The following is a 14,606-nucleotide window of genomic DNA, read 5'->3' as shown; positions in this document are numbered from 1 at the left end:
AATAAAATCCTTGAAACAATCAGATGGAAAGGGCAAGTGCTGATTTTTTTTTTTTTTACCTGTTGATCAATCCACAATATACACATATACAATTATCATAACGATTTATTCTTATTGTGTAAAAGATTCTGTGGTTACAATAGGTATTTAATCATATAATGGTCGTGTGTTCTTCAGTTCTTCAGCTCTAATCTTTGGTTTCTGCAAACAAAACATATTTTAATGTTATTATTATATTATTTAAGGATGTATTAATTCAATAAGATATAAAGTATTAGATACATGTATTCTAGTTGGTGCAATTAAAAAGTAAGTCTTTTATTTAAAACAAAAAATGCTACAGCATAATGATCTCTTGGACATACTTCTCACTGTGTATGTGGTCTCCATCCCAGACAGCACGTGGTCAGCAACATGGCAGTGCAGGAGCCAAGTGCCCGGGTACTGAGGCCACATTTTCACTGTCTGGAATGTGCCAGGGAATAAGTCGAACACATCATCGCGATGGACGCCACTTATCTTGGGTTAGAGCAAGACACACATTAAACAGGCCATGAAATAAACTTAAGTTGGTTAAAGTAATTCTACAGATAGGAGTGTTACAAATGTGTAATGTGGTTAAAAAAAAAAAAAAGTGGTAGCCTGATGGTTAATGTGCTGGACTACCAATTTGGAAGGTTGTGAGTTCGATTCCCATGTCCACCAGGCTGCCACTGCTGGGCCCCTGAGCAAGGCCCTTAACCCTCAATTGCTTAGTTGTATAAAATAAGATAAAAATGTAAGTCCCTCTGGATAAGGGTGTCTGCTAAATGCTGTAAATGTAATGGGTTTGAAAATCTAGCAAATGGCTTTTGTGCATGGAGGTTTTTTTACCTTGTACTCAAAGCTGTGGCCATGGAAGTGTGCTGTGTGTAGGTCTATTTCATTTCCCATTCCCATCAGGTACCAGTACACCTTTTCTCCCACATTAATATTCAGCCCATGAAGGTTGCCAAAGACCAGGCCATTTATACCTGCAATGGATAAGTAGAAACTGCTCGTGTAACCACTATTGTTATTAACGTTTTTATAACTAGCAATTGTAACTTTTTTATTTGGTATTCACTAAAATCAAAATCAGTTAAAAACTTTATCTGAGGTCCAACAACAAATGTAAATGCTGAAATTTTTTGCTTATAATTTAATGTATATAATCATATGTCCAATAAGTAAGGTACATACAGTACTGTTATAGTAAAATAATAAATGCAACTTGAAGATGGTGATCACAGCATTGATTATTTTATTATAATAACAACACATTCCAGTGTGTTTTATGTTTCTTAAATGACAACAATATAACAATGCTTTTTTTGTTGTTGTTTGGGGTATTTTTTCCCATTTTCTCCCAAGTTTCATCAATTCCCTTCAACCAAGCAACATCCCCGTATCATACAGCGCTATCAACTTAGAAGGTGAATACCAACATGTGCTTCCTCCACATATTTTTAAATTGCTGCTCATGCTGCATAACAGGGCTCCAACTGTAAGGAAAGAATAATCTGCCCTCTTGTGTATTCATGATCTCACAGGTACACATGATTGCCTAGTGTTGGCATGATTGAGTTTCACAGTTTCAATGTGACCACAAAGCTGCTTAGCTCCCAGTTACAAATGGCTGTTACAACAGCTATAAAACAGTTGTTCCTTCACCAGTCTCTGTTTTCCCTCTCTTGAAGTTCAGACAAAAAAAATCAGTTTGTTAAGGAGAAAGCACAAGACAAGCCCTCCTTCTAGACAACTTTTCCTGGGCAGAAAATGTAAATAACAGCTTTCTCTCTGAACCACTGTTACAAATAGGATAGAAACTTTGATTTTCATTGCACTGTCTATCAACATCATAAAACCAATCAGATTGAGAATATAACAGCGCTATTGTACAGGCAACATTATAATCTCTTCTCATGTGGAATTTTTCTATCAGAAATAAGATTTTTCTGTACTCACCATGCATTTTGTTGCTTTCAATAAACTCTTCATCCTCCTGTAAATTACTGGGAGGATTTTTCACATATGTTTTTATGTTCTCCTCCAGATACCAGGACTTATTCTCATCAAACACCATGAACAACAATGCAAACTCTTCAATCTCTCTCTTTAGCCCTAATGTCCTCAGTAGACTCTTTCGACAGATTACCAGTGGCCCAATCAGCCCACTGAACAAATCCTGTAAAAAAAATCCTGTAGTTACTTTTCCTAGTGTAACAGCCGGCAAAGAAAACATCTCTTTGTTTCATTGTACTCCCAAGACAAAATTAGTATATGCCATTGGTTTGTTTTAAATTGGTACTGCACATTCAGATATCAAAGACCTACCTTGTTAACATCTATAGTTGAATAGTAAGCACCAACATTGCATTCCTCTTGTTCATCTGTTGGGCCAGCAGTCTTTGGAATATACCAGGTGTATGTCTGAATTTGACCTTCACAAAATGGTACACATTTGTATATTAAACTTTTATCTAAAAGTTCCAAACATTTGTGACATATTACAGTAGCCAAAGCTTACCAAATAAGAAACAAATGCTATAAAATATGTAATTTTGTAATCCCTTATCATAAACCAGATCACACACTAAAACTTCTCCATACCTGGTTGTGTTGGAATGACATGAGGACTGTCTGTCTTTACTCCATGTGCATGTATTGAGTATGGCCTCTTGGCCAAGTTCTTGAAAACCACCTTTACTTTCTCTCCTACATTTCCATGAATCATAGGACCTGTGAGGTTCAATTTGTACACAAAGTATACAGTATGAATATTTTTCACACCTCATTAGAACACCAATATTATAAGTTGTTTCACTGTAGCACTAACTGTTTACCCAAAATTCCTAAGTGTTCCATATCAGCAGTTCTGTCCTTTAGCTTAGTGAATTTGTCATCAGTGTACTCCCTGTACAGGACCTTCTTATATTTGGAGCCAATAAATTTGCCCCCTTTATTAAGGAATGTGTTCCCTGGGCTGTAGAAAAACAAGATGAGATCACTGGTATGTACACATTTACAAACAAACATTGTTAAAAACATTACCATACATTTTTTAAGGACTATTTCTTTGTGCATCAAACAAATTCAATAGAAATTCAAGGCTACAAATTCAATTTCCAACTTCACTGTCACAGCTTACAATTATAAGGATGAATGTAAATAATGGATCAATAGATATAGAAATAATAAATCTATGTATCATATTACAGTTCTTTAGCATGTACTGATACTTAAAATGCACTCAAATGGGTAAGTGTCTGGGGAGAAGGAAGTCTGGGCGTCCCTGCTTAGACTGCTGCCCCCGCGACCCGGCCCTGGATAAGCGGTAGAAAATGGATGGATGGATGGATGGATGGGTAAGAAATGGGTTCACCGAATCCATGCTGAGAGCAAACCTCATGAAAGCTCCTTATTGCTTAGTGGTGGATAGAAGAGGTTTTTAAGCTGGCATGCACCACTGACCTGTCTCTGAAATAACTTTGGATAAAAGTTGACCTGAAAGTGCATTTTCAGACAAAGGAATTTCTCACTAACATAGTACACTTTCAGTGCTTTCTTTACTGTCTGTCTGAGTTTTCTTGCCATCCGTCTGTTTTTTCCCCACAACCCTAACTAGCCAACTATAGCTACAGCTCCCCATAGCGATAACTAGTGAACTAGTGATAACTAGTATTGGTAGTACATGCTATGATATTGGTATGTGTGCTTGGGGTGCTGTTTATGAAAATGTTTAGCTAAACCTTTCTTTTTCAAACCATAAACTGACTTTAGAATGATAAGTTGGGCATCTTACACAAGACAGCCCAAAACACTGTGCAAACTGGTATAGCTTTTACCTTATTACTTACATATTAATCCGATCAATAAAAATTGAGATTTTAATTAAATACTCCAACGTTACTGTCAGATATTACCTATCTTTAAGGTTGTGAAACATTTTCTCCTCCCAGGTGCGACTGGGAGAATAATCCCAGTCCACCTCTACAGCAGCGATGTAATATTTCTTCTGATGTAGCATGATTTCTGACTGCCTGCTGAAGATACTGCACTTCTCCACTGTGTAGTTTGTTCTCATACCTGCATGGTTATCATCAGCCGTTATACATGTCACCTCAAATTGTCCTGTAGTGACCAGGGACACCAAGACAGAAAATGCTTACTATTAGATTTCATCAATGGTGAACTAAGTTTAAACAATAGAATTAAAATATAATCCATATATTTATAGCATTATTTATTTCAAATAATATCCTCCATACTCCACAGGGTTTTACTGCTCATATACTACAATTCAAAATTTTCATGCTTTTTATCAATTTATATTTACATTTCATGTTGCGTAAAAAGTCAACAAGGCAGGTTTTTACATTATAGAAGCTATAACCAATTGTTCTTTCACCAGGCCCTGTGGTTTAAAAACAGTTTATGGCTCTATCCAAAAAATTGATGCTTTATTTAAAGAATGCAAAATGAAATAGAGCAAGCACCCATGCTGTCTGGTACCATGATGACGGTATGTGAAACGTGAGGGAAAACGTTGATGGTGTCTCTCCTTGTTCCTCTGAAGAGGAACCTGTTGCCATGGAAGTAAAGTCCATGAATGTCCCCCTCTGATCCCAAACCCAAAAGATGCCAAGAAACCGTGTCTCCTTTGCACATAGACAAGCCTTGGAGATTTCCGTACATGTATCCATTGATTGCTGCAGATACAAAAAATAAACTGTCGAAGTTATGATCTTTTTGGAAACTCAAAAGGTAAGTCAATGTAAGGTAAGTTGTTCAACATTTTTAAGGACTTACACTGCATCTTATTAGACAACTGAAAATCTTCATCATCTTTTTTGACAGACTTAGGCTGTTTTGTGTAAGTGTTAATGTTCTCATCTAAATACCAGCTCAGGTTCTCATCAAAAATCGTAGTAAGCAGGTGGATTTCTTTGTTCACATTTTTCTGCAATGTGACCAGTGAGAAACAGTTAAAAGTCCAATTGTAGACAAGCGCATTATGTAACCCTTTTGATCAGACAAGTACTTTGTACTTACTTGTTTGCCTGCTTTGAGGGTTTTTGGTTTACAGATTAGGAGAGGTCCAACCAGGCCAGAGTTGGTGTCTTGGATCGGGTCCACAGCCGAGTAGTACAAGTATGTGATGCAGTCAGGATCGTTTTCAGTCGGACCTCCATTCTTAGGTACCACCCACTCATAATTAAACGTAGTGCCAGGTTTTACCTGGGCAGCAGGAAGAGGTTCAACAATTCCTAAAAATGAAATGAATGAACGGATTGATCAATCAATAAAAGCTTGTGTTCAATGCAGCTATATACTCTTTATTCACTATGCAAACATTTGCAGATAAAAGAACAGAGTTACTCTTCAGTAACTGTTCACATCAAACATCAGAATGGAAAAGAAATATTGATCACAGCCAATTATAATTGAAATATTATATTGATAAAGTCACTGATAAAATATTAGCTCCTCGAGTAATTACAGACAGTTTTGTGAAATATATCCTAGCCTTAATAACAAATCACAAAATCACATCTGGTGCGTTCGAGTGTTGTTTTGTTTTCAGTCACTTCTATAGAACATATACTTACTTTGTTGTTTCTTGAGTTCCCTAAGCTTCTTTGCAGTATATGATTCTGAAAAACAGCAATGCAAAGTTACAGCAAAGTGCTTTGATTTAACTTCAGACAGTAAGGATGATTTAGAAGAGTCATTTTTCCAGAACCTTCTAAAACATTGTGGTAAAGTGTGCCATCCATTTCAATGCTGTACTGTACTCCATGAGGCTGAATGCTGTAAGGTCGACTTGCTTTATTCTTAAAAGTGACCTTAATGGTGTCCTCCTCCTCTGCCCTGATGACTGGACCTATGAGAAAAATCAGCTTTAGATGATTCCCAAATACACTGTTATACTGGTCACAAATTAACCCTTAATTCATTACACAGATTTTTTTTTTTTATTCACAGAAAATAATTTTTCTGATGTGATGTGCTCTGGTGTAATGGTTAATGGATTTTTTTCATTACTAACAAGTAATGAAAGGCTATGCTAACATTGCATGAAAATCTATGTTAACAAGTAAAGGAATCTGCCACACAATAAGGAAGAGTTAGATACATTAGTTCCAACTGACACCAGACTCATCTCTTACCTGAACAGTTGCTTTTAAGGTAAGACAAAACCTGTGAAATTTTGCTTTTTTTTTTTTTTTTTTTGGCTAAACTCTTTATAGTTCCTGAACAATTAATGCAGCTGTACGCTGTGTTTCGTCTATGCTAACAGGTAATAAAAGGGTGTGTTAAAATGTACTTAAAAATCTTCGCTAAGAAGTAATGCTGGTCCACGCTAATCAACAAGTTATAAATCAACACTGCTAAAAGTAGTTGAAAGTGTATGCTTGCATGTAATGAATTAGATATGCAGACTTGTACGCACCAGACTGTTCAAATTTCAATTCCTTCTATTTCTGATGCATAGTATATATAGAAATTAGGGAATACCAAGTATGCCCAGGTGTTTCTCTTCAGGAGCTCTCTCTTTGCTCTTGGTAAACGTGTCATCTGTGTATTCCACATAACGGACCTTCTTGTATTTCCCTCCAATTCGATCGTTACGGTTATTAAAGAATATGCCAGCCATACTGTGAAAAGTGTGGAAAATTTAGTCTCAGCCAGAAGAACTGCAATAATCTTTAGTTTGAGAGGTGAAAGGATTTAGTATTAGGTTTTTTTTACCTGTCATCCTGTAGCTTATTGCCAGTGTATTGGTTGATCTGTGTAGGTCCATAGTCCCAGATAACCTCCTCGGCAGCAATGTAGTACTGTCTTACTTCACCAAATGGTCTGGGCTTATGCACAGCCGGAAAACATTTCTTGATCTCAAACATCGCCTGCATGCCAGCTAAAGCAAGCAAAAAATACATGCATCAAATATGTGCTAATGAACAGTATATCGTTAACTAAAAAGTGTTTTTCTAGTAGTAGAACAATACAAATCACAATGTCAACCAGCATATCAAATAATGCTTAGTCTTTATCAGCCATAATGTATTAGGTGCTTGTATATGTAACAGGACTTCCACGATATCTGGATAAGACACACTCAGAGGAGACGTGCATTCATATCATACCCTCCAGGTGATCATTAACTTGGCAGCTCAATAGCCACTGTCCAGGGTTATCCGCCTCCATTTCTACAGTGACAAATGTAGCTGGGAAGAGGCTAATAGTGTCTGTGTGGTGCTGCTTGTCCTTTAAGATCTGACCATGAAAGAACACAGAGTGGATGTCCACCTCGTTGCCAATACCAAAGAGGTGCCACTGAATCTTATTGCCCATGCACATGCTCAGGCCGGGCAAGTTGCCAAAGACGTAGCCGTTAATAGCTGCAAAACAATAGGGAATTGTAACTGGTGAAAACCCTAAGCCTCGTATTTTCTCATGAAAATCATTTTTTAAGGACATTGGAAAATTTGATCTCTTTATAAAGTTCTGCTCACTGTGCATTTTATTGCTCTCCTGAAAATCCTCATCTTCCTTATCGACTTTGGTTGGTGTTTTGCAATACTTCTTGATGTTGTCATCCAGGTACCAGCTGAGGTTTTCATCAGAAACAGTAAACATGAGGGTGTATAGGTAGTCACCTGATTTGTCACCATGTATGTCCAGAGTACCTGAAGGATTACACATCCGATAATGCACACAATATAAAAATGGCAGTTGAGAAAATCAGCACACAAATATGAACTTTTCTGGACTCAATATCCCTGCTAGAAAGATGCACTGACATGACACCCTCAAATATTTAATAAAAATATCTCTCTAATTTAGTCATAGCCTACCACCTACTAGCTGGCTCTCCCCTATCATATGACAGTTACCAACCAGCGAGGGTGATTCTTTATAGACACATGAAGACAGCCAATCATATATTTTCAAATTGCTGATAATGCAGTGCAACACACTTGGACAAAAGAGCTGTTTTCCCTCTTTCACATATATGAGTTTAAGCACACTTAATTGGCTAGTGTTACTGTGACTGACAAAGGAAGCAGAGCATGCCATCCTTCCCATTCAGATTTTGCTGCCCTGGACCCCCAGGCACAGATGGTTGTGCCATTGTTCAAATTCAAACTCGCAATCTTCTGACAATAGGGCAAACATTAGTGATTTATGTTCACTATGTAGCCTTTAAAAGATAGAAAATTATAGTACAATGTGATATTACCGTAAACAACCATACAGTAAGAGGGCTATATAAATATGAACACCTATGCTGTCATGAACCTAGTGTACATGTACAAGGTAATATTTTTATAGTGCACACACAGAACTACAAACCTTTTTTACAGATAACAAGTGGCCCAATGAGTCCTGAGGCAGTGTCTTTTGGGGCATTGACGTGAGAGTGGTATATTCGGGTCAGGCAGTTCATATCGTCTTTGGCAGGTGCATGAAAGGAAGACAGTGTCCACATATAGTTATACATCTGTCCAGGAGCCACAGCATCATCGAGGGTCTCCTCTTTACCTGTCATGTCAGGATACCATGCCCCTGAAAGGAAAAAGCACATACGTGGTGCTGTATAATTAATTGGGACAACAAGTAAGTACTGTAATACATATATACTGTAGCATGGTGATAATTGGTCTTAATATGCAATATGCATTGAATATATGCCATATCTAGTGTCCATACCTTCATGGGATTTATTGTAATGTATTCCATGGGGATGAATGGAGTATGTTCGAGAGGCCATGTTCTTTAAATGCACAACTACTATGTCATCCTCTTCAGCAGTGATAATAGGCCCAACAAAGCCCAACCATTTGGGCTTCTCTATCTCCTGCCTGAAGGAAAGGTCCGTGTATTGGAGGTACACTGCCTTCTTATATACACGGCCAATCCGAAGGTCACCATTTTTCAAAAATGTACTTGCATGTCTGGAATGTAATAGTTTTGAAAAAACAAAATACATTTGATAGTTTTTTTTATGTATGCCTTTAGTCTCCAAAAAAGTCTCCAAACAGGTTGTAGTTAGGATCTATTTTTTTGTTATAGTGTATTTAAAGTAAAATGACAATATACTCACTCGTCTTCTTCTATTGTCTTGTTTTGAATCTGGTTCTTCCCAGTAGGTGCGTAATCCCACTCAATCTCTTTAATACCTATGAAATATTCTCTTATTATACAGGACACAGTTCCAACACAGCACAAAATCCCAATCAGGCTCCAGTGCAACCTCCCCATGTTGCTCCTCTGTGTTTTGGATGTTAGTCTCTCAGAGATTGCTTCATTCCTTTTAACAGCAATAGAGAGATACCTGCCAACCAATAGCAGTGGGATGTTCAAGGGTATCAGAATGATTGACTAATAGATTTGCCCTGTCTTAAATGACCTGCAGCACTAGATTTGATAAAGTCCTGATGAGAGATTTGTTCCTATTTTAAAGTATGTATTCAGCTTCAGTGGGGTTTAATGTAACCACTGCATTATAATACTCAACTACATGACAACAAGACTCTTACTGCTAGGTATATGGAGGAACGTTGTACTGTTGTGAACGTTGGAAAATCTTTAATACTGACAAAACTGATCACAGCCATTACTGTGGTATGATTAGATAGTTAAAAAATCTCAGACCTTGTTAAAAAATGTCAAAGAATCCGTTGCATCACGTCACACTATTCAGTTTTGTTCATGGTCTGATCTTTGTACATGTTTATATGTGTGTTTTCTTCCAGTGTTGCATAAATGCGTAATTTCCAGCCAGTGTGAATTACGCAAGATGGAGAAATCAGCTTACTGCCCTCTACCCAAATCAATATAGCTACTGATAACATTGTTCACAATGTTTCATTGAGTTGAGAGACTTAGATTGTGATGAAAACACAACAAATTGGTCTTTAAACATAGAACAGAATATTCAATATATTATCAAGAGAATTATGTATATTGAAGCATTGTGAGCTAATGATAAATCTTAATATAATTCAGGATCAATTTAAAACTGGAAATAAACAAAACATTTTAGAAAAGTCTTCAACAAACAAATGTTCAAAATCTTGGATATTTTTGAATAATTATCTGGTTACTTTTTAAATTTAAGCAGGTTTGTGATACTGACCATATTATTTCCTTTGTACAACTGCTCAGATTTTCAATGAGTTTTATCTTTTTTATCCATGTGTTGATCATGAATCATCAGGTTTTGCACAAACTTGGTCTCAGACTTTTGGAATCTATTTTACAGAACTAAAGGCCGCATCAGGGGAAACCTCTCATGGAAATCTCTCATTGCAGCTCAATGTCCAGAGTTTATGTTATATTTGGATCTTAAACAAATTTTGTTGACCACACATTTGCTCATTTAGCCATATGGCTCTCTAAATGTACGCCTTCCAAATCTAATTTTAAATATCATTTGTGAACTGGGTTTGTGAAAAACATTTACCACTGGTTTTACAAGAACATGGTTCAAGAATAAAAGCTCTTATGGAAGAAACTACCTCCAACAGCACTAATGCATTTTCTGCAGCAAAGACATACAATCTCAGTACTATGCTTTGAATATATATAATTATACATTATATTAAAACTGGTGCATATGTCTAAAATGTAACATTTATTCATTTTAAGGCAACATAAACATTATAAAAATAATATACATTTACATATATGATACATACCATCAAGTTTTTTTTTTTTTTACATCAACACAACTAATTGAAAAATAAGTCAAGAATGGAAAATAAGTTATCTTTTTTAAAATGAAACACAGAAAACACAATTTAGAAATACATTTGACAAGATGGACAATGGAGCCATACAACATATAATCAGAATTTATAAAGCACATTTGAAATTCTTTATAAAGGCAAGACTGTCTTGATTATATTGTCTTAGTAATTAATTCTAACAGGTGGAAAAAAACTGTAACTTACAAATGTCTGTTTTTTCTGGTTCTAGTTATATGTCATATGTCTCACTATAAAGTAGTGATACAGTGATTCTGTATTGGCATTGATTCTGTTAGAATAGTATAAGACAGCTGCTCTTATGTCATGCTAGAACAGGTTCGTCATGCTACACTGACCCAATTCCCATATACTGTAATGTGTCAGGTATTTTCAGAAGGTTTTTTTGTTAATAGCATCCTATCTTTAGAAGATCAGTATTTGTTGGTGATATAATGTAATGGTCGTCCATTGTGTCCTCATGCACTCAGGCTATACTGCTGCTTATAGCAGCAAGGCCTGCAGACAGCACTGACCAACCCACTGATAAACTGCACAAAGCAAATGAGGAACTCAATCAGGCTGAGGCCTAACAGGATAGACAGCAACGTCACATTCCACTCAACAATGTGAGCAGGCTGCTCACACATAGACCAGGAATCACGGTCAAACAGATACCTGAGAATAAGAGGTACAGGAAAGTGTTTAGCAACTGTAAGTTCAGAAATACATTTAAGCAAGAAGGATAAGGTGTATATAGACAATAGTGCTTTCATACTCTGGCCCTTTTTCCTGGAAAGGCGTTATCCAATTTGATTTGCTCAAGCAACGTGGACCCTCTATCATGGCCAACGCTGAGATGATGAAGCAATAACCAGAGCCGGCCAATCCAATGAGAGACGCTATCACAGAGCCACACATCTAGAAAAAATCAAAATGGATGCATAAAGCCACTATTATCACTGTCTCTCTCTGTTCAAAGCTTCATGGAGAATCATTTATACTCTATAAGGAATAGCTGCAATTTCTAGAATAAAATACTTTCTTTAAACCAGTATAATTCTAGGAAAACTGTGATGGCCACTATCAAAACACAACATGCTACACATACATATAGCTTTATCCTACTAAGTTACTGTTTGCTAGCTTGGATTTTGCAATTGCAGCTTACTTTCCTCATGCTTTTTAGGAGTGTAACTCACTGATTCTGTCACTGCAGCTATCACGGGTCATTTAAGCCATTTAATTGTGTCATTTGATGATCTTATATATTTGTGAACAGAAACTGAACTGACAACGTGTTGCTTTAATACGTCTTTTAAGCAGATTTGGTTGCATGTAGAGCAGCTGAGGAAAAATGGTTAAGGTTCAGTGTTAGTGACTGTAAGGCTGCCAAGCTGATACTTGAGCAAGGCCATGACCCTCTCAGCTCCAAGGGTAATGGCTGACCCTGCACTCTAACCCAACTTCCTAATCTGGGATATGTGAACAAAAGAATTTCACTGTGTGGTAAGGTCGCTTCTTCTTCTTCTTTGGTAAATACTTTCTAGCTAAACTTGCTTTTCTCACACACTGAATGTCACAATTTGATCAAGCTTTGTGTAACTGTCTGCCGTAGTGAAACATACATGAGCCTAATGAATTTAGCTCAGTCATATACATTTTGCTTAGGTAAAAAACTATGTGAAAGAAAAACACATTTATTTGAACTATTACCTGGTTATTTTTTTTTTTTTATAATATACGAGTATATCTTTAAAGCCTGAACAAGTCAATGTACAATATAATACTCACAGCACAACTCTCTGTTCCACAGGAGTCAGCGCACTTCGCCATACTCAGAAAAGTAAGCGCACTTATGATTATCTGCAATCAGAGCAAATCAGTAAACAACATCTCTATGGCATTTGTTACAAAGTTGTGTAAGACAGGATGCTGAATACAAGGATGTTTTCAATTGCTCAAGCTTCAGTCCCAAAGGGAATGTAATTACAAGACCTCCATTGTCACCCATTTATTTTTAGCTTAGTGATATCATTCATCATCTGTGTTTAAAGCAGAGCTGTGAAGCTTGTTTTAATGACACTCAATATTTTGACAAAAACAAGAAAATCTTGGGCTCTTATTTTGTATATATGAACTCACAAACTTTATAATTTCCAAAAAATCCTAAAGGAAGTACATATACAATCTTTAAAAAACTGTCGGTTGTATGGTTGCTAATAGAAAACTTTGGTTTTTCCCAGAGGTACAAAGCAAAAAACAAATAAAAAAGGAAATTTAACCTTTTGTCTAAAATTGTTGGAAACCACCAATCACTATCCTATTTCCTATCTCAGTTCTTCATTGATCATCATCACTTCAATCACCTCCTACACGTCAACAAACTAAAAAAGACACAGGAATAATACTCACTGCAATACCGCCTCCTCCTATTCCCATGAAGTACCACACGTAGGTGCTCAAATGGTCATCCCTGGCAAAACTCACCTCTCCATCAGGAAAGAAAAGCAGCACATTGGCCACAAAGCAGCAGATGGCCAGTGGGATTAGGGCAAAACCTAGAGATTTGGCAAAACCCAAAGAGCACATCGTTTCAAACCTGTAAATCCCAAGAACAAGCAAGAAGTGGCAACTCAACTATAATCCAGGAAGGAGACTGTGGGAGGCAAAAGTGGAGTGTAAGCTTATAAAGTGACTCCACCCACCCCCCTTTTTCCTTTTCTACACCCACACACTCATCAGATGGCTGACGACTAAGGATGTGACGCCATGTCTTCCACTTCATGCAGCAAGTACAACAAAAGGGGTTACAGCGACCAGGACATATTTACATTCTCAACATGGATGGAAACTCTCAGACAGATAATGTAACCATGTTCCCAAGCTTTGGGGGTGGAGTTGGGCCCTGAACTCTCTTCCCTCCCAGCAGCTGCATCCTCTCTCAGATAAGAATGGAAGAATCTTCTCAAAGGTTATTTCACACTGTTTCAAATAAACAACATCATTCCACAATACACAGTATCATTAATGAGATATAATGTTAAGGTGTTGGGCTGCTAATAGGAAGGTCATGAGTTCGACTACCAGGACCACTAAGCTGCAACTACTGAGCCCTTGAGTAAGGCCCTTATTTCTCCAAATGTTCCTCCAATGCTGACATCTATAATAAGATGAATATAAGTCACTCTGAAAAAGAGCATCTGCCAAATGGCAACAATATAAATGTCAATAATGAGGAAAGAAAAGTTTTAGTACTCAACATAGTTCTTTGACATGACTTTTGGGTGGAATTGGCTCTATGTAGTAACCTAGAACAGAGGGTTCCCCTTTAAGAAAGAACATTTAGAACCATTGTAGAACCAATTAACAGCGGATTTCGACTTTCCGAACTACTTGACTTTTATTGTTCCTTCAAGAGGAACCCTTAACAGTAACATGTACACTCCTACTACTTACTATTTGCAAAGCTAATACCATTAACCATCCAAGAATGGGGCATTTTGTACAAATTCAAACAAAATATAGTTGGATTTTAATAAATCATGAATAGCTTTAATGCCACCCTTAATAGTATGCACAACCAAAGTATCATTTCATGTAAAATGAGTCGTGCAAAATCACAAATTTGCCAGTATGAGAGCATGAGATTAAACATATGCTTGATGCGCCCTGATTTCTTGTGACAGTTTGTAATGATGACTATACAGTAGATGGCACCAGATTCTTGTTGATTTGTTGATCTGGGAAGAACAAAACTGGTGAATTGAAAGAAGTATCACAATTATTGACGGGGTTATGTGCAAAACGTTGAAAAAACATATAGGAACT

The 14,606-nt window shown here is 36.9% G+C and overlaps 2 protein-coding genes across 2 annotated transcripts; both read right to left on the bottom strand.

The window, feature by feature from the left end:
* Positions 1 to 87: 87 nt before the first annotated feature.
* cp (ceruloplasmin) lies at positions 88 to 9,325 on the bottom strand. The gene is made up of 20 exons (XM_060881162.1): positions 9,131 to 9,325; positions 8,737 to 8,981; positions 8,380 to 8,592; positions 7,539 to 7,712; positions 7,170 to 7,424; positions 6,775 to 6,940; positions 6,541 to 6,680; positions 5,765 to 5,905; positions 5,631 to 5,675; positions 5,074 to 5,288; positions 4,831 to 4,981; positions 4,518 to 4,730; positions 3,945 to 4,152; positions 2,865 to 3,004; positions 2,632 to 2,760; positions 2,356 to 2,462; positions 1,987 to 2,206; positions 874 to 1,013; positions 366 to 519; positions 88 to 201 (listed from the first exon to the last, which is right to left on the bottom strand). Exons 1-20 carry the CDS (start codon positions 9,286 to 9,288, stop codon positions 188 to 190), a joined length of 3,228 nt encoding a protein of 1,075 aa, XP_060737145.1. The 5' UTR covers positions 9,289 to 9,325; the 3' UTR covers positions 88 to 187.
* Positions 9,326 to 9,712: 387 nt separating this feature from the next.
* tm4sf18 (transmembrane 4 L six family member 18) lies at positions 9,713 to 13,453 on the bottom strand. The gene is made up of 4 exons (XM_060881190.1): positions 13,191 to 13,453; positions 12,570 to 12,641; positions 11,554 to 11,696; positions 9,713 to 11,453 (listed from the first exon to the last, which is right to left on the bottom strand). The coding sequence occupies exons 1-4, from the start codon at positions 13,365 to 13,367 to the stop codon at positions 11,255 to 11,257; spliced, it is 591 nt and encodes a 196-aa protein (XP_060737173.1). The 5' UTR covers positions 13,368 to 13,453; the 3' UTR covers positions 9,713 to 11,254.
* Positions 13,454 to 14,606: the final 1,153 nt, after the last annotated feature.

Source organism: Tachysurus vachellii, chromosome 1 (genome assembly GCF_030014155.1).
Source record: "Tachysurus vachellii isolate PV-2020 chromosome 1, HZAU_Pvac_v1, whole genome shotgun sequence".
In the NCBI taxonomy this organism is placed as follows: Eukaryota; Metazoa; Chordata; class Actinopteri; order Siluriformes; family Bagridae; genus Tachysurus; species Tachysurus vachellii.
Note: the sequence above shows the minus strand (reverse complement) of the source record. Positions and strands in the feature narration are given on the sequence as shown.

Coding starts and splice junctions, on each gene's coding strand:
- cp (XM_060881162.1), bottom strand. CDS start 9,288: ATGGGGAGGTTGCACTGGAGCCTGATTGGGATTTTGTGCTGTGTTGGA. Junction 6,941..7,169: donor AGTTAATGATCACCTGGAGG/GTATGATATGAA, acceptor TGCTTGCTTTAG/CTGGCATGCAGGCGATGTTT. Junction 2,463..2,631: donor TGTCATTCCAACACAACCAG/GTATGGAGAAGT, acceptor CATTTTGTGAAG/GTCAAATTCAGACATACACC.
- tm4sf18 (XM_060881190.1), bottom strand. CDS start 13,367: ATGTGCTCTTTGGGTTTTGCCAAATCTCTAGGTTTTGCCCTAATCCCA. Junction 11,697..12,569: donor GTGGAACAGAGAGTTGTGCT/GTGAGTATTATA, acceptor GATTTTTTCTAG/ATGTGTGGCTCTGTGATAGC. Junction 11,454..11,553: donor TTCCAGGAAAAAGGGCCAGA/GTATGAAAGCAC, acceptor TCTTATTCTCAG/GTATCTGTTTGACCGTGATT.